At 38.7% G+C, this 20,408-nt stretch overlaps 1 protein-coding gene across 11 annotated transcripts in view; it reads left to right on the top strand.

Moving 5' to 3' along the window:
• MICU1 (mitochondrial calcium uptake 1) overlaps nucleotides 1–20,408 on the top strand; it is a 248,921-nt gene that overhangs the window by 198,152 nt on the left and 30,361 nt on the right. For all 11 annotated transcript variants that reach the window (XR_013377818.1, XM_077894920.1, XM_077894916.1 and 8 more), the window contains one exon: nucleotides 9,660–9,797. Coding sequence is in view for 10 of the 11 variants with exons in the window: in XM_077894920.1 (XP_077751046.1) it covers nucleotides 9,660–9,797 (138 nt within the window). In the remaining variant the exon portion in view is untranslated. The remainder of the gene's footprint in view (nucleotides 1–9,659; nucleotides 9,798–20,408) is intronic.

Raw genomic sequence — 20,408 nt, 5'->3', positions numbered from 1 at the left:
AGGATTTAATCATTTTGTGTGGTATTGAGAAATCTATTTTAATATTTTGTTTTCTTTCTTTTTTCCTTAAGATTTATTCATTTGAAAGAGAGAAAGCAAGAGTATGAGCTGGAGGGCAGAGGGAGAGAGGGGGACAATCTCAAGCAGGCTCCATGCTGAACAGAGCCCAACGTGGGTCTTAATCTCATGACCCTGATCTCATCACCCTACATCACAACGTGAACCAAAACCAAGAGTCAGACACTCAACTTACTGTGCCACCCAAGTTCCCGTTTTGTTTTGTTTTTTTAAAGAAGAAACCATAAATTGATGCTTAGCCTCTTATCTCACAAGGGAAGAATTGCTGGATAAAAGCCAGTGAAACAATTCATAAAGAAAAAGGTCCATGCATTTCACTGTAACGAAGATTTAAAGCTTGTATGCATTAAAAAAATAATAAAACTTATGTTCATAAAGCAAACTTAAAACTATATTTTAAAAGAGCAAATATTTTTAATCTTATAAATTAATGAGACAAATATGAGCATTTCTACTAAAAAAAATAGCCAAAGAACATAAAAAATTAAAAGGAAGATATAGAAATGACCAGTACACATTAGAAAAATGGTCAGCCTCACTAGTAATCAAAGAAATATTCATTAACATAAGTTACCATTTGAAGTATCTGGGTGGCTCAGTTGATTGAGCATCCAACTCTTGAGTTTGGCTTGGGCCCTAATCTCATGGCCCGTGAGATCAAGCCCAGAGTGGGGCTCCTTGCTCAGTGGGAATCTGCTTGGATATTCTCTCCCTCTGCCCTTTCCCCTACTTGTGCTCTCTCTTACTCTCTCAAATAAATAAGTAAAATCTTTAAGAAAACAAATAAGTTACCATTTTTCCCCCCAGCAACAATTTTTTTTTATTATCATACCTGATATTGTCAAACGTACTAAGAAATATGTATTCTCATGTACTACTGGGACTATAAATTGATATAGCTTCCTGGAAATTAATTTGGTAATATGAACCAAGAACATTAAAGAGTTTATACCTACCACTTTTAGACAAACTAAATTGGCAAAAAATAAAAAGTCTGACAATACCAAGTGCTGAAGATGAGAAGCTAGGGGAACTCTTATACATAGCTAATAAAAGCATTGGAGATTCTTCTGATATTTTATAATAAATAATAATATATAAAATATATTTTGTAATATGTAATACATAGAGACCAAAAATATATGATCAAAATAATATATAAAATATAATATGTAAAATATAAAGATAATAAAATAAATATTATAATAATTGAATATTCATAAGCCAGCAGTTCCATTTCTAAATACATACCCTGGACTAGGAATTCTTTTTTTTTTTTTTTAATTTTTTTTTTTTTTTATTTTTTTTTTTATTTATGATAGTCACAGAGAGAGAGAGAGAGGCAGAGACATAGGCAGAGGGAGAAGCAGGCTCCAAGCACCGGGAACCTGATGTGGGATTCGATCCCGGGTCTCCAAGATCGCGCCCTGGGCCAAAGGCAGGCGCCAAACCGCTGCGCCACCCAGGGATCCCTGGACTAGGAATTCTTATTCCTGTTTCACAGACACTAATAGAAGAATGTTCATGATAGCATTATTCGTAATAGCAAAAAAAGCTGACAATAACTCAGATATCCATTTATAGGAAAACTGATGGTGGTACTTTCAAACAGCAGAAATCTATAACAGTAAAACCAAAAAAAGTACACATAAATGTGTCAACATCAATAAATCTTAGAAATATAACACTGAAAAACATACATGTAACACTTAAAAAAACTAATTATGAAAGAATGTAATCAGTATGATACCATTTTATGAAGTGCAAAAGCAAACAGAAATAACAAATTGGTTAGGGACACAAACATGTTATAAACTAAAAAAAGAACAAGGCAATAGAAAAATCCAGAGGGTAGTTACCTCTTACAGGAGAGTAGGAGATGAGCTTCCACCATTGTGCTAATTCTTCCTCTCTCAAGTTAACTGGAAGGTTCATGGTGTTTTTATTATTATTATGCTTCATAACTTGTCTGTTATGTAAATTATTTTGTATATATCAAATATTCATAATTTCAAAGAGCTTATAGAGTCTTCATGATTCTATTTTTATTTTTATTGTTTTTTTAAAGATTTTATTTATTTATTCATGAGAGACACAGAGAGGCAGAGACACAGACAAAGGAGAAGCAGGCTCCATGCAGGGAGCCCGATGCGGGACTCGATCCCAGGACCCCAGGATCACGCCCTGGGCCGAAGGCAGGCGCCAAACCACTGAGCCACCCAGGGATCCCCAATGATTCTATTTTTAGAGATCAATCCAAAAACAATGAAAAAATAAGTGCAGAAAAAGTTTATCTCAATGGTGGTATTTATTGTGACCCCAGAGTGAAACAATCTAGATATCCAACACTGTTTGATCAAGATTATATATAAATATCAAGATATTTATATCTTGCCCTATTCAAGAAAGGATTTCTTTTTTTTACAATTTTATTTTTTAAATCTCTACATTCAATGCGAGACTCAGACTCAAAACCCTGAGATCGAGAGTTTCATGCTCTACCACCTGAGCCAGCCAGGCACCCCAAGAAAGAACTTTAAAAGGCCTTAAAAAATACATTCAGTGAGACAAAAGTTAATTAAAACTTGCTGAGAAATGAAAGTTAAAGGAAGAAGGTAAGAAAAAGCCAAGAGTAAGATTATTATGACCAATATAAATTATAAAGTCTCCTGTTCTTATTAGAGGTAGGCCACAAATTTTATTCTAAGTTTCCAGTAACCAGGATAAAAAGGGAAAGATGATTCATGGTGCTTTTAAGATAAGAGCAAATCAACTGTGCTGATTGAGACCAGAGGGAAATTTCCCCCCAGATTCACTGTGCAGGCAAGTAATTTAAATTCTATGTTTTCTTGCCTATAAAAATAGAATAATAACAGTACCTGTTATATAGTGTTGTGAGGATTACATAAGGTAAGTTCCCAAGACAGCACCTGCCAGGTGGTAATAATCATTCAAATAGATTACTGATTAGCAGTAATGAATGACATTCTCGAGAGTGTTCTTACAGAAAACACTGTCATGGCGGCAGTGGAGAGGAGAAATGGAAATCCTCTCAATAGGACAGTGCTGTGAATTAATTTTCTGGTGTTTTGTCTGTACTCCTTCAGTACATATTTATCAGGCACATCCTTTACGCATGTTTCCTGACAATAGATGGCCAGGATATAGGATTTACGTAGTGTTCTGCTTCAGCCAACTGTCAGTAGTCTAATCTTGAAATCATTCTAATGTGTTTTAAAGAATAAAATTTGTTGCATTTAATTTTTCAGCTTTCCAAATGTGAAAGTAATTTTCCATGATCAGAGACTGACCAAACACAATTATGAGAAGAGCAGTGAGAAATAGTAATTGAACTTAGTTAATACCTACCAAGAACAAAATAACCAATTGAGGCTTTTAGCTTCCTGGACAGGGATATCATGGTGATAAAAATATTAATTGCTACATTTAATGAATGCTAACTATGCAGCAAAGTCTGTGCTAATTTCGTTGTATATATTACCTCATTTAAACCTTCCAACACTTTGAGGTTGTGAATATTCTCTCCGTTTTTTTTTTGTTGTTGTTGTTTTTGTTTTTTTGGTGGGAAGATTTTGAAGCCTTAGAGGGAGTAAGCCACTTAGCTAAAGTCACAGCAGCAAGTATAGGGTCAAGCCAGAATTTGAACTCAACCTTGCTGATTCTAAAGTCCTTGTTCGTAGTCACTTTAATATGTTACCTTTCACAGAATGAAACCAAAACTTACCCTACCTTGAAACTCCTTGTTCCAGATCTAAAATGTTTTCCCCTGACACCCTCGGTCAAGTACACTCTGATTTTTACTATCCTGTAATAAGTTTATGTATCAGTCTGGTTATCGTCCTGGTTTTGACTATCAGACTGAGAAATTAGCCTTCTTCTGGTCTAACTATATGACTGATATTCATGCCGTGTAGTCTCTTCATTTGGTCACCACCTTGGACTTAAGAATAGTTTTAAAATGGAAAGTACCCTTGGTTTTGAAGTAGAAAAGTTCAGCAGTTTAGTAATCTATAATCTCATGGTCCTAGACTCTGAGGATTATTTTGGCCCTCACTGAGCACACTGAACCATGTTGCCTCCATTCCAAATTGTGGGCTTCTTCCTCAGCTTGCCAGTTAGCCAAAAGACAATATTAGTGTTGACAGTGAAGATGCAGTTTATATTTAATGATCAAGGAAACTCAGGCTCTGGACAATTTGACCTGGGGCTCTCTGAAGTTCCCTACCAACTACAGAAACAGATTTCCCATTCAAACTATGACATGTGTGTGTCATGCTCACTGAGTGTGTTTGCAGTAGAGAGAACATGGCCTGTCACTGTTTTTCCTTTTGGTAGGCATAACAGACAGTTGTTCTGAGACTCCTGGTAGGAGTAGCAGCGGCATGATGAAGATCCAAAAGACAAATACTTGGGGCCCCTGGCTGGCTCCAGTCAGTAGAGCATGTGACTCTTGATCTCAAGGTCATGAGTTCAAGCCCCATGTTGGGCATAGAGATTACTTAAAAAAAAAAAAAAAAAAAAAAAAAGATCAAAAGACAAATATGTTGAAAAACATAGATGTGTTCAGCTCAGTGGTTTAAGATTACTCTGTATTAGTTGCATTGTGCAGTTCAGAAACTAGAAAAAGCCTATCATGAAAATTATCACTCTGAAATACTTGTATAGGGGCAGGATTTACTCTAGAGGATAAATAAAATCTCCTGAAAGATTACTGTATAAAAGAGAATAAGATTGAAGTTTACATTTGTTGAGATAGACTAACATCGAAAGTCTGTAATAAATCAAGATCCATTTGCAGATACTGATTTCCTTTCCCTTTTGTGACTTTTTAAATCTTGTTTTTGGCTTTTGTTCATAATACATATTTTTTTCTCTTTCTGCTTCCCATATTCCTTAAATCATTTCATCTAGATATATAGACCATCTGTCCTTCCAAAAGGCTATTCTTTCTCTCAACAAGGGGCAGGGGTGGGAGCAAGAGACATAATATGGAAAGAAAGCCAGGAAAAATCTCATGGACAGTTTTTTGGCTCCACTTCCCTGGCCCTTCTTTGCAACCCCCTGGGGAACAACAGGGAGCCAACAGCTTGTATCCATTTGAGAAAGTGGCAGTGGCTACAGAAGAGAAAATACTAGGCTGTTCAGCTCTCTTCCTAGACAAGAAAAGCAATGCAAATGGTCAGTGGTGTGCTGGAATGCACACAATTCTGTGCCACAAGAGCAAATAGATTGGAATTTCTTGTCATTGAAGTGGAACATAAGAGGATTTAAGTGAAATGGAAGCTAGTCATTTGAATTGCTTCCAAATACACAATTGGAAGATCTCTACATTATGATAATTTTGTAATAACCTATGTCTTTCCCAAAAGACGGTCTCATGACCTGGGGGATTACGTGCACCCCGTGCTCCAGGACTTGCACCCACAGTATTTTATAGGCTTATGTTACACACTTCATCCCAAGAGCTGTGTGATGTCTAGCTGTAGCCCGTGAAAATGTAGCCCCAGTGAATATCCTTGAGAAATTGCCCTTGAAGCTCCCTAGCCTCAGCCTAGGAGGTCTTCAGCTAATAAAAGTTGTGAATAGCACGTTAGTTCAAGCCAGTTTCCATTTGCCGTTTTGTATGTAAAAAGAAGCCACTCTCTCCCACCTCCTCCAGTTGTGTTAAGATCCCAGATACAAGGCAGCCTTGACTCAGAGGAGCCTTAAAACCTAAAAGGAGAAGTGCTCTCTGAAATAAAATTACAGAGGAGGTAGTAGCTCTGAAGCTTCATGGAGCTTTCATATTTCATGGAGCTGAGTTTTCATACTTCATGGAGCTGAGTTTTAGAGTTTTTAGGCCCTTTGAGGTTCCAACCCCATAAAAATAATAACAATAATAGAACCCGTTGTCCAAAGTCATGTCTGAGTTCTCAAAAGAACATTAATAAAAATATTAATTTGAGCATTAGAATTGTCACTTGGAAATTTCTACTGGAAATTGCCTTTGAAAAAAATCACAGAGGTGAGGCTTTCTGCTCCTGTGGAGAGCAGACTAAGACGGGCCTTTCCCAAGCCTGGAGCAAGCTGCTGCTGCTGCCAACACTATAAACAAGAAATATTTCACCCTTGAATCTCTCATGTAGGATAAAGCTTCAAATTCATCTAACTCAGATATATGAAATTTCTCCATGGTTGTGAAATCTCCCAGAGAAAGAGAAAATGAGCACCCAAAATTGTGAAGGCCTGCCTGAGGGAGCAGGGACCACCACTTTGTTTCCCTTGCCTCTTAAAGCCCCTAGGTGATCTGTGCATCTCCAGCTTCTGCCCAGGGACCACCTTTCCCTGAAGATCTGATGTAAACATTACAGAAAGTATTCCCATTTGCAAAAATGTTGTCAGTCGTCCGTTTCATTTCAAGAAGGGACATTGAACCATAATTCAAACTTAATTAGAATCCTGAAAACTTTTGATATTGTCAAACATTAATCAAAAAAACTAATCAGCTCTTTAGAAGTGATAGGGTAGCAAAAATGAAATATTGAGTAGTTGAATTTAAAAAAAGAGGCCTTAATATTGACAATGTTGATTTCTTTGGAAATAGTTTTGAAGTTTTGCTTCAAGGACGGTTTCCAATAGTTTTAAATACGATTAAGCCCGGGGCACCTGGGTGGCTCAGTTGGTTAAACAGCTGCCTTTGGCTCAGGTCATAATCCTGGGGTCCTAGGATGGAGCCCCACGTTGGACTCCCTGCTCAGCAGGGAACCTGCTTCTCTCTGTCCCTCTGCCTGCTGTTCCACCTGCTTGCATTCTCTCTCTCTGTCAAATAAATAAAATATTTTTAAAAAAATAAATATGACTAAGCCCAATAGTCCTGTTAGTTTGTCCAAAACATTGCAGTGCTGTCCCATAGGATGAATATGTACCGTTGGTTAGAAGGAGGAAATAGTGTGATATTGAGATACAGTCTGTGGATGCAGACAGAGCTGAGTTTGAATCCCAACTCTGCCACATGGTTGCCTTGGTTTTCTCATTTGTAAAACGGAGCTGATAACATCTACTCCATAGTGTTGTTAAGTGATTAAATGAAGGGATATATGGGGGAAGTTCCTGGCCCATAGTACATGCTCAGTAAATGGTTGCTGATGTTAAAATGTAGCTCTTGTGTCCTGTTCCCACTAGCGAAGGTGTATGTATAAGTCAAGTAAACCATACTAACTGAGGAGATAAGAATTGAAAGAGTATTTCACTCTTAGCTACATACTTCCTTATTTTGTCCCATATGTAAGTCTTATCTCCCTACTAGGTGCTAGTGAAGTTCTGGAGGACAATATCATCTCCTTCTTTACTCCACAGTGACTAACAGTGCTAGAGAACTAGTAGACATTCAGGAAATGTTTGTCGACATGACCTTACTTAGCAATGTCTTATGTCTTTCTACACCCCTCCTATGAGAACAGGATTATGCCCTGCCATGTAAGAATCTTAAAATTTCCTGGTAATTGTTATTTTCCAATAAAACTATGGGGATATTTTACCATCTTCAAATTGTTTTGTTTTCTAATTGGTTTCTGGCCCCATCTTTAGCCATTTTGTTATTTATACATATGTAAGTATCATTAACACTGCAGCTGGCACTATAATAACTTTCCTGTCTCCAATTTTTTAGGTGATAAGGAGGGGCAGAGGGAGAGGGAGAGAAAAAGAATTCCAAGCAGGCTCTATACCCACCATGGAGCCCACATGGGGCTCAATCTCACAACTCTGAGATCATGACACGAGCTGAAACCAAGAGTCAGCTGACTGAGCCACCCGGGCGCTCCTTCCTGTCTCCATTTTTTTTTCTGTCTCCATTTTTAAATGAAAATCTTCATTTTCTAATATTATTGAAATTAGCTAGAGGTCCTTTATACTTAACTTTTCCATCTGCATATTTAAGTATATTTAATGAATTTTCAGTAGTTTTGTGGTAAATAAACATATTTAATTAAGGCACTTTTCAAGCTCTATTGATGTCCTAGCATTTGATGACCATTTTGGGGAAAACCTAAAAATGTGTTACTTTTCTTTGAAATCCTTAAAAGTATGAGTATATAACAATATTAAGTACAGACAGAGGAACTGATAAGACTTTACAAATGTACAGTTGATCAAATTTATAATAATTAGCTTTTTTCAGAGTTGTTTTAATGGCAATTAGCCTACTCAGATTTTCTACTTTTTGACTCAGTTAAGGGGGATTTAAGATTTTCTTAAAAATCTTCCATTTCTTGGGGTACCTGGCTGTATCAGTTGGTTAAGTGTCTGACTCTTGATTTTGGCTCAGGTCGTGATCTCAGGGTTGTGAGATCAAGTCCCGTTGGGCTCCACACTAGGCATAGAGCCCGCTTAAGATTCTCTCCCTCTCTCTCTGACTCTTCCTCCGCCTACCCCTGTCAAATCTTACATTTCTTGAGATTTAGGGTCATAACATAAAATTCTAAACTGAATTCATCTTCAGTGTCTATATTTTTTGTTGTATATAACTTGTCTTTTTTTTTTTTTTTACAATTTTTCAGTTTTAATTTTGTGTGTTAGGATTTTCTTTTCTTTTTTTTAATAAATCAGGCAAACTGAGGTTTTATGGGGACGTTTTGGGCAGTTGGAAGACCACTTTTGGCCATTCCTTCTAAGTTTCGATTTATCATGTTCCCATTCCCATTCATTTCTACCAGCACATACATAATTGCAGGTTTTGTGAAAGTTGTTTAGGAGTTTTGTGTCTGTGACTTCCACAAACATCCGTCATTAACTTCTAGTTTTTGGCATATTCCCCACTGTCTGAGAGCACCTCCTTACCATAATGAGGAACTTCTGCATAGCCCTCCCTCACCTCTAGCATTCAGTGCTCGTCCTCCTGGTCTTCCTGTTAGAGAACTCAGTAAGCTTTTGGCAGTGTCCTCTACCATTTCCTGGGAGAGTGCACTTATTTCCCAGAGGGCAGGGGGATTTGAGTGTCAATGTTTGCTACATTCCTTCAATCTGGTCCCATCTGCTCCTTAACTAGCAGCCAGTCTCCTAAGTCTGTGACAGATAGATGGTTTTCCCTAGTTTGAGTTCTAAGGGAGAATCACCCTCCTTTGTCATTCCTTTGTTGATTATAATAAGTACTGGCAGAGTGTGATAATTAGCTTTTGAATTACCTCTGAGTAGCAGGTACATAGATGATTCAGAGAGCACTTATTACCAATAACATTACTCATGAATTGGAATGGAGTTTTAACATTGTTTTTATCCCCACAAGGATGCTCCTGCACTGTAAGGTATGAAGTATTACAGCAGCTCTGTTTTATGCAGGAGGATATTGAGGCCCAGAGTAGCCGGGTGACTTTCTTGAAGTCATAAATAGTGACAAAGCTGGGATAACACCCCAGATCTTCTGTTCCTGATTGATTTTTTCAAATCTTGGTGAGAATTATAGTTCAAAAATACAGCCTTGGTGGCCATCAGCTATTTTCTGTCATCCAACACAGTTGATCATTCCTCATTTCATGTCAAAATACTTTGCATTTGACCTCAAGAACACTGTTTTCCCTCCCCAGTTCGAACGCCATGACCCTGTGGATGGGAAAATTACTGAGCGGCAGTTCGGTGGCATGCTGCTGGCCTACAGTGGAGTGCAGTCTAAGAAGTTGACTGCCATGCAGAAGCAGCTCAAGAAACACTTCAAAGAGGGAAAGGTAGGTATCTTCATTTATAGGAAGAAAAGGAACCACGGGAAGATATGGCTGTATTGTAAAGGTACTAACATAATGAGAGTGTCATGAAGCAAAGATGATAGCTAATCATCCCTGATACTTGGAAAAAAAAAAAAAAAAGAGTAGTGGACGAGGAAGAAGGGAGAGTCCAGAAAAAGCCCTTAAGTTTCTTTTTCAGACAAAAGGTGGCACCAGGAACTAAGATTGAGAAATTAAACGGGGTGTCTGTCTGGCTCTGTCAGTTGAGAATGCAACTCTTGGATTCAGGGTTGTGAGTTGAAGCCCCACATTGGGCCTAGAACTTATTAAAAAAAAAAAAAAAATTCCTGGAACGCCTGGGTGGCTCAGTGGTGTAGCACCTGCCTTGGGCCCAGGGCGTGATCCTGGAGTCCCGGGATCAAGTCCCACATCGGGCTCCCTGCATGGAGTCTGCTTCTCCCTCTGCCTGTGTCTCTGCCTCTGTGTGTGTGTGTGTGTGTGTGTGTGTGTGTGTATCTCATAAATAAATAAATAAAACTTTAAAAAATAAAAAAAAATTCCAGAAAGTCTATCTGGAGAGAAATTAAAAAGAGACTGATTTACTGAGGAAGAGTTTAACTATAGATATCTTGATTTAAGATACCTGTGGAGTATCCAGTTAGAGATGATTAGCAGGTACTTGGATATTCAGATCTACTTCAGATGAGTCAGATAAGTTTGGAAATCATCAACACACTATTCAAGTTAAAGCCATAGGAACCTATGAGATTGCCTAAGAAGAGTATTATACAGAAAAGAACTGTACTTCTTTGGCCAAAGACAAAATCAAGTGGAACATTAACATTTAAACAGCACAGGAAGGAAATGGTTATAAAAACTAGTACAATTGAAGCCAACGAAATAATGGTAACAGGGGACAAAGAGGGTCCAGTAAAGTAAGATGATAAACAGCTATTGGCTTTTTGGTAGAATGGTAATAATTGATGATCTTTGGGAGCTGTTTTATTAGAGTGGAGGACATATTAGAATGAGAAGTAAGGAAGTAGAGAAAGAGAAAAAAAGAAGAAAATGAGGAAGAGGGAAGAGGGGCTCCAGAAAGAAGGAAATAGAATACGTTCAAAACTCTGAGGCAGTATATTAGTCTGCTTGGGCTGCTACAACAAAACACCACAGAATGATGTTTCTGTCTTCTTATAAGGACACTAATCCTGTCAGTTCAGAGCCTCACCCCGAAGACCTCATTTAACCTTGTTTATTTGCTTAGAGGTCCCCCTTCTAATATGGCCCCACTGGGGGTTAGGGCTTTAATGTATAAGTTTGGGGGTTGGGGTGATACATTGAGTCCATAACCAACAGAAAACACAAAGGTCTAGCACATGTGATGAACTGAAAGGGGGCTGTTGTGGTTGGAGCATACTAGCAAGAAGGAGAATGGCCTGAGAGGAGGTCTGAGGGCGAGATGGGGGCCAACGCATGCATGAGATGAGTTTGGGTTATATTCACAGCACAATGGGAAGTTATTAAAGGGCTGTGAGCAATGAAATGACATGGTTATACATATGCTTAAATAAATGGCTCTGCCTGCTTTATAAAAAATAGTTTGGAAAGGAGCAAGCATAGAAGCCAAAAGACTAAGATTATTAGAGAATTCAGGAAGAGATGACTGAGCATTTTGTGCACAGCATTGTGATTGGAGACCATGAGTTTGTAGCAGCACTAGTCAACACTGCTCTCTGATACTTTTGCACACCAGCTGTACCTGGTGCAGGAAGGGGCAGATGGTTTGAACTGAGTCAGCATCTGGGGTTTTGGCAGGGTGTGGGATGGACATACTGAAGCAGAAATCAGCGAAGAAGCATACCTCTTAACGATCACACACATACACACACATTCCACAGTGTCAGATCTTTTCATTCTCAGCCCCAATCCACTGGACTATTCCCACTGGGCCACTACCAAAGAAACTGACCTGGCTCTAAAAATATTTCTGTCCCCACAGCAGGCGTTCCCTCGGTGATGGGAGAAAACTCATCATTCACAGAAAGTGACAGAGAGCAGTCTTCTCTCCCAGAGACAACTTTCACACTGCTTAGTACCCAGCTTATATCTGTTGGAAATTGTAATTTCAGAAAATTAATGGCAAATGTTTAGGTAGATTTTTAGCCCCTATGCTGGAAGCACAGTGTTGTTTGCATTAGGAAACACTTCTTTCTACCAGACTAATTTTTAGCTAAGTTTGGTCCAGACATTTATTTGACCTTAAAATAATTATCTATCGTAATAGGCTAATTCATGTTTTACTATGAATTTATATTTCAAAGCTTTAAATTGGGTGTTGGCGACATCTCCCTTGAAGGATTAGAGTGGCTTTGGGAGGAGTTGATGTAGGACCTGGAGACCTCGCAGAAGGGCTCTGAAGTATAAAAAGATAGATTTTTGTCAAAGGTTAAAAATCTGGGTGCTAAATTATTCAGGCCCAGAATTTCCAGGCTGCTTTAGCAAGGAGATTGAGATTGATTGTCCTCTCATGTTGATTAAGTTTGTAAACATAGCAATTAACTAAAATGAAAGTTAATGAAGGGCCTTTGCTCCTAAGGTTATCAGTCCATCTCTCTAGGACCATGTCTCATTAAAGGGGAATCACCATCTGCTCCCTAATTCTTTCTTTTATTCCATTTGCATTTGTGAACATGAAAATGTAACTTTTCATTTGGCTCATACTAATCATTTTCTGTGTGGGCTTCTGTACAGACCTAGAAGACTGGCAGTCCTAGTGGTAGTATTAAGTAAATATTTGCATATTGCTTAATGACTGTGCAATGTTTCACAGCCTTTCACATTTTTCTCTTTCTGTCTTTCCAGCAGCCCTGTTAGATTTTTTTTTCTTTCCATTAAGAATATAGAGACAGAGAGAAAGAGAAATGAATGACCCACCCAGAGTCTGGACTGATAGCCAAGGCTTTTTATTCCAGATCTTGTCTTTTTTTTTTTTTTTTTTTTATGATAGTCACACAGAGAGAGAGAGAGAGAGAGGCAGAGACACAGGCAGAGGGAGAAGCAGGCTCCATGCACCGGGAGCCCGACGTGGGATTCGATCCCGGGTCTCCAGGATCACGCCCTGGGCCAAAGGCAGGCGCCAAACCGCTGCGCCACCCAGGGATCCCTTGTTTTTTTTTTTTTTTTTTTTTTTTAAAAAGATATTATTTATTTACTCATGAGAGACACAGAAGCAGGCTCACTGCAGGGAGCCCAATGTAGGACTTGATCCCAAACCCTGGTATCAGGCCCTGAGCTGAAGGCAGACGCTCAACCGCTGAGCCACTCGGACATCCCAGATCTTGTCCTTTTGATACCGAAGCCCTCCTTAACCATCCCCTTCCTCCAGAGCAGTGCATCTCAAGCCCGGTTGCCCAGTATCATTTGGGGAACTTTTCAGAAATGTGATTTCTGGGCCATCTTCAACTACATCAGGAGCTTAGTAGGTGAGTTCAGGCATCAGTATTTCTTAAAAGGCTGCTGAGGTGATTCTCCTGTGCACTTCAGCTTGTGACCCACTGCTCTGGACAGGCTGCACTCCATCAGGGTCTCTAGATGTTTCGTCCCAGAGTAATAGTTGGAAGGATTGGGGAACCTGGAAAAATTGCTCTATTCATGCTATAAGTAACTGCTGTGTTTCTTATTTAACAAAGAAAGTAGACAGTTTCCTTTCTTCCTTTTTTTTTTTTTTTTTTAAATGGGGAACAAGGTTTGTTTGGGCTTTATTTTAAAAATTAGTCTCTATCATCTATCAGATTTTCCCTATTCCACTCAATATCCTTTTTCCTGTGAATAATTCTTCTAGGCCAAATCTGACTGAGCTCTAAAATTTGCCTATTTTCTTTCCTCCAGATTGTCTTCTTTCCTCATTAAAAGAAAGAGTTTTCTGAGATTTTATAAATGTAATTCACAGGGATGGTTCTCTATGCTTAAGAGCACAGAAGCTGCAAACTTTAATAATTTAGCAAATCTACTGAAGTCTGAATTGAAAATTATAGTCACTTCAATGTCAGACATTGCTATGTGTATGACACTAAGCCAGATGCTGTGAGAAAGATAAAAGATAAACAAAAACCATCACCTATCCCAAGAAATACATAGTCTGTGATATTTAGTAAGAAAAAAATACAGATAAAAAAGAGAAAAAATACAGATATATACACACAAAGAACTATATAATTTCATATTCAGTAATTACTGAGCTTCCGCTGTGTGCTAAGCATTCTTATAAATACTGGGAATACAGTAATGAGCAAAACCAAGTCTGCCTCATAGAACTTAACATTCCTAGTGCAGGGAGACAGATAATAAATAATTATAGTACAAGGCAACTCACTCGACTTTGAACCTCTTGAGAGCAGGGTCTTACTCATTTTTGCATGTCCACAGTACAGTGAGTGTCCATAGGCAAATGTTTGTCAAATGCATCAGTGAATGTATTAAGCACCGTAATAAAGCTCTGAGGACTCTTGGGAGCACCAGTGAGAAAGATTAGAATCAACTGAAGAGACTAAGATTTCTTGGCAAAGATACAGTTTGAACCTGGCCTTAAAAGCTGAGTAAGATTCTGCAGGGTGTCAGCTTGTGCTTTGTCCTCAGCTTGCCTTATGCTCTCCCGTCATTTCCCCCTGAACAATTTTGACTCCTAAATCTTTAAGGTTGTTGGAGGCAGAAGGTCTCATATTCTATAATTTCTTCCTGCTGAAGAGGGGCATAGAGATGTCCCTACCTAAGGGTCAATACTGGTTAGTTTGGGAATGTATAGGGCAGTTACAAAAGGTAAAGGCGGATAGAGGAAAAAGCGATCTTAGCTTGACAATAGCAAGACCTCCAGTATTGGGAGAATCTTCGTTAGCATGTGTGAAAGTCCTTTTGGACACCTCCCTTTTTCCTTACCTCCCCTAACTCTGGAGTGTACCATCAGTCATTCCTCACAACCCCAGGGCACAGCAGCTCTTTCTGCCCAGGGGTCCTGTCCCCAGGCTTTAATAAAAATCACCTTTTTTGGTGATCCTCAAAAAAGAGCAGAGTAGGATTTTGACAAGCAAAAGTTATAAAGCTTTTTGTTGTTGTTGTTGTTATAAAGCTTTTTGCTTTTGCTTCGTGTTTCCTCTTAGAGCCCTATCCTCAGCAACCTTCTGTGTGAATCATGCTTTTTAATACTGCTACCAGCTATTGAGTCTGATTGGTACATACCCAACAGTTGTAATAAAACTATTAGATTATTAACTTTGCCTCTTATCTGTGGATAATATTCATGTGGGCTCTCTTCTTCACGAATTTTCACAGATATTTGAGAGGTGAGCCACATTGTAGTCATCATGGAATATCAGATTCTAGAAACATTGCTGCATAGCACTTGAAAAACTCTTGATTCCAATTATCAGGTGCCTATCAGAGTCACTACTATGTAGTAGAACACCTGAGGTGTGGCCACTAAACTAAAAAGACTAGAACTTTTACTTTATTGATTAGCTTTGTTGTACTGATTAGCCTTGAAACTTGTACTTCCAGGATGCCTGGGTGGCTCAGCAGTTGAGCGTCTGCCTTCAGCTCAGGGCATGATCCCAGAATCTGGGATCAAGTCCCGCATCCAGCTCTTTGTGAGGACCCTGCTTCTCCCTCTGCCTGTGTCTCTACCTCTCTTTCTCTCTCTGTCTCTCATGAATGAATAAATAAAATCTTTAAGAAAAAAAAATAGTAGTTACCCCAAAGAAGTACTAAGCTGTGAATTACTTTTAAAAGAATTTATGGGGATGCCTGAATGGCTCAGCGGTTTAGCACCTGCGTTCGGCACAGGGTGTGAGCCTGGAGTCCCGGGATCGAGTCCCACATCAGGCTGCCTGCATAGAGCCTGCTTTTCCCTCTGCCTATGCCTGTGCCTCTCTCTGTCTCTCATGAATAAATAAAATCTTTTTTAAAAAAATAAAAAATAAAAGAATTTATGGATTCCCCCCCCCCATTATATTTCTGGTTCTCCCCTGCTATTAGTTTCATATACTTCAAAGGTATATGATAAGTATACTTGCCCCTGTTTTCCATCCCTCAGGGTCCTACACAAACCAAAGAGAATGTATTTCAAGCTTAATTGAAAGAAGTCATTGCCATTGGTTCTGTAGTAATAGGCCTGCCAGTTTACTAAGGACTCAAACTACATACTTGCCAAGTACTAGGCATTTTACCTATCTTCTCCCTAATTATCACATCTTGCTTGGTGGATAGAATCCTTATTTTTTAGATGAAAAATGCTTTTCTGAGCCTTAGTTATTTGCTTGAGATCATGGTGTCTTAAGCGGTGACACCATGATTCAAAGCCAGGACTGTCTCATTTCATAGCCCATAATCTTCTTACTAACGAGCCTACTCATTGCCACTCCTTATTCTCCAGGATTTGAATAAGCACAAGGGCTTGGTGGGAAACAAGAAAACCAGTGTTGCTAGACTCTAGCCTATAGGGAGATGTCTAGAAAGGTAATCTATGGAAATGTTTTGTGGAGGACCTTGAATACTAGGCAAGAAGTTGGGTTTATCCCATTGTCAGTGAAAAATCACTAATATTTTGTGAGAAGGAGGAATGAATATATGAAAAAAGTGATGTTCTAGGGTGACTAGGTACTTGTAGAAATAGAAGTAAAAGAAATGGTGTAATTTCCCCCCACTGCCAGGCAACAGTTGAAGTCTGGGGTTTGCAATGGGAAGATGCTTTATTAGAGCAAGATCAGCACAGTTACACCTCTGAAAGGGTACCCAAGAAATTGGTGACAGTGACCACATGGAGGGAGACTGAAAGACAGATAGAGGAAGAACTTGCTTTGTACTGTTCATATATCACTTCATAATATTCATACATTAAAATAATTACATGTTTTTTTTTTCCAGGTGCCCAACCTGGGTTATTATTTTTTTTTTTTTTATGATAGTCACACACACAGAGAGAGAGAGAGAGAGGCAGAGACACAGGCAGAGGGAGAAGCAGGCTCCATGCACCGGGAGCCCGACGTGGGATTCGATCCCGGGTCTCCAGGATCGCGCCCTGGGCCAAAGGCAGGCGCTAAACCGCTGCGCCACCCAGGGTTCCCATGTTTTTTAAAACTCTAATTAAATATTTTTAAAACCTAAGCAGAAGATGGAGCGGATGATAAGTGATAAGATTGGTGCACGGCGGCGTAGCATAGAAGGAGAAGAAAGGAAACTATTTTATCTTTTCAGTGGGGCATAGAGGGAATTCAGGCAATCAATCAGATTGATTCCTAGCAGATAGATTTTCTATGACCAATGAAGAGACAAGACCAGGGAATCATGTGTTACAGTGTGTTACCCTGTCATTATACCCTGTAGTCCCCTCACCATGGCCTGTCAGCACTTGATATCTGGTGTTAACGGATGACTCCAGAGGAAGCCAAATTTTCCTTACTTCTTTCTACTCACATTGCTTTTTATTTTGTTAACAGCTTTATTGAGGTGTAATTCAGACCATAAAATTCACCCATTTTAAGTGAACAATGATTTTTAGTAAATTTACAGTTATACAGTCACCACTGCAATCCAGTTGTAGAATATTTTCATCATCCCGCAAAGGTCCCTTGTGCTAGCTTGCACTCAGCCCCCATCTCCGCCCTCACACCACACAACCAGACATCTCTTTTCTGTCTCTACAGATTTGTCATTCATATAAATGCATTCATAAAATAATGTAATCTTTTGTGTGTGTGTGTGTGTGTGTTGCTTCCTTTACTTATTTTGAGATTATCCATGTTATTGCTTGTATTCATAGCTTACTGTTTCTTATTGGTGAATATAGTAAATAAAATTTCATTATACAGATATACTACATTTTGTTTATCCATTTACCAGTTGAACATTTGAATTGTTTCCAGTGTTCAGCCATTGTAAATAATACTGCCATGAACATTTACGTATTGGGCTGTATAAAAAAATTGAGTTTAACCTTTTTTTTTTTAACGAAAGCATCAACCTATTTTCCAAAGTGGGTGTATAATGTTTCATTTTCACAGCAATGTATGAGAGTTCCAGTTTCTCCACATCCTTATCAAAACTTGTCTTTTTTTATTACAGTCATTCTAATAGGTATGTAGTAGTTCTCATTGTGGTTTGAATGACTGATGAGCATTGTTTCATGAACGTACTAGCTGATGTGGGAAGCAAAGGCAAAAGAGAAATTATTAAAATTCCTTACTGCCTACAGCCCATTGACCAGTCCGGGAAACAGGCAGAGTGACATTCCTCTAGGGACTCAACTGCCTCAACGTTGATACTTTGCTAAGCGCAAAAAGCAATCTTAGCCTGATCCCCAGGATCCTGTAAGTCTACCTTAACATATAAAAAAATTCCTTTAGGAATTTCCTTTATCTCTAATCTACCCTCCCAAGATATGTGTTGGCAATCATCCGCCAAGCATACGACCCACTGATAGACATCTAAAGGGTCTCATGACTAAGGGTTTGCTAGATGTTAATAAATTACCTTTTCCCAACAATAGCTGGCCCCTTCAAGGTCCTGGAAACCTTACTTCTAAATTCCTTAGAGACTTACATTATTCCTAACCCCCTCCCAACTTGAAAGTATATAATGGGCCACTCCTCATGACCCCAGCTCTTTCTGTCCACGGGTCCTGTCCTCGTGCTTTAATAAAGTCACCTTTTTGCACCAAAGACTTCTCAAGAATTCTTTCTTGGCTGTGGCTTTGAACTCTGATGTCTTTTCCTACATCATTAGCCACTCATATTAACTTTTTTGGTAAGATGCCTATTCAGACACTTTTTAAAGTTGTATTATTATTTTTTCATTTTTGAGTTATAAGAATTATTTACATAGTTCTGGACACAAATCCTTTATCAGATACATGATTTTTAAATATTTTCTCCCAGTCTGTGATTTGTTTGTTCTCCCGGTATTTGGGGCGGGGGGGGGGGGGGGGGGAGCAAGTAGGAGGGGCAGAGGGAAAGAGAGAATCCTGAAGCAGGCTCCCTGCTGAGCAAAGGGCCTAACTGTGGGGCTCCATCCCAGGACCCCAAGATCATGACCTGACTCAAAATCAGGAGTTGGCTATTTAACTGCCTGAGCCACCCAGATGCTCTTATTCTCTCAGTATTTTGAAACACAGAAGTTTATAATTTTGATGAAGTATAATTTATCAACTTTTTTCTTTTATGGATTATGCTTTCAGGGTCATATCTAAGAACTCTTTGTCTTAACACAGGGTTATGAAGACTTTTTATGTTTTCTTCTAAAACATTATATCAGTTGCTTTTAGCTTTGAAAGACAATTCTATTTGTTTAAAAAATTCCTAATGTTAAATTCATTTTTAATAAACAAAGAAGTGTTTCTACCGTCCACAAAGTATATTAACCTTATCTTCTTTTTTTAGTCATCTACAGCCCAGGTTTAAGTAAGTTCATCTTTCCAAGTTTGTTGAACAATTGGTCACAGAATAAAATAACTCCTCCTTCGGCTTCCCCATAGTGTGTCAAGAAATCCCTTTTGATGCCATGCCTAAGGGAAGATGATTTCCTTTTGGCTATGATTCTGCAGGTCAAGTCACCTGCTGGTGGACTATGTACAGCTAATGCCTTCCAGTTTGAACAGATTTGCAGAAAGCACATCCTTTCACTTTTCATCCACAAACCTCATATTAGAATCTTATTATAACTTTATTGCCAGAAAACTCTGGCAATTTTTTACTAAGGTAGTTACAAAGAAATAAGACTTTTGTGACTGGCATCAACTTTTCTTTAAGGAGACCTATCTAAATTGTAAGCTCTATAAAATCAAGGCCCATATCCAGAGCAATTTTATTTCCCTCACTGTTCCTAGCATAGTGCTGAGTTGTTAGTAAATGCTCAATAAATATTTTTATTATAGCCATACAATAAAAGGTAAAATGTTACATATTTCAATTTAATAATGGCATTAATGTGATTTGTATCCCACTGTTTTTCTAAATCATCAAATGAATAGCCATTTGTTCAGATTTTCTGTCTGTCCTTAAATCTCAGCATGAGTACTCTGACCTATTCTATTGTATTTGACATTTCACGATGAATTTTACTAACAAACATTAGAGCTTGTCTGTCAGAATGGGTAGCATTTCCTGTACCATGCCCTTTGTTTTTTTTGTTGTTGTTGTTGTTGTTGTTGTTGTTGTTTTTTCATGCCCTTTGTTTTAAGAATTTTACGTTAAGCAATGCTTGGGTGGCTCAGCAGTGGTGATCCTGGGTCCAGGGATTGAGTCTTACATCGAGGGAGCCCATTTCTCCCTCTGCCTGTGTCTCTGCCTCTCTCTCTCTCTGTCTCTCATGAATAAATAAATAAAATCTAAAAAAAAAAAGAATTTTACATTAACCATTTTTAAGTGTATAATTCAGTGGCATTAAATACATTCATATTTTGGCAATCATCACCACCATCCATCTTCCCAAACTGAAACTCTGTACACATTAAACAACAATTCTTCGGGCACCTGGCTGGCTCAGTCGGTAGGACATGCAACTCTGGATCTTGGGGTCATGAGTTCAAGCCCCATGTTGGGCACAGAGCTTACTAAAAAAAAAAAAAAA

The sequence above is a fragment of the Canis aureus genome, chromosome 4 (genome assembly GCF_053574225.1).
Source record: "Canis aureus isolate CA01 chromosome 4, VMU_Caureus_v.1.0, whole genome shotgun sequence".
Taxonomy (NCBI): domain Eukaryota; kingdom Metazoa; phylum Chordata; class Mammalia; order Carnivora; family Canidae; genus Canis; species Canis aureus.
This window is presented reverse-complemented; position numbering and strand designations above follow the sequence as displayed.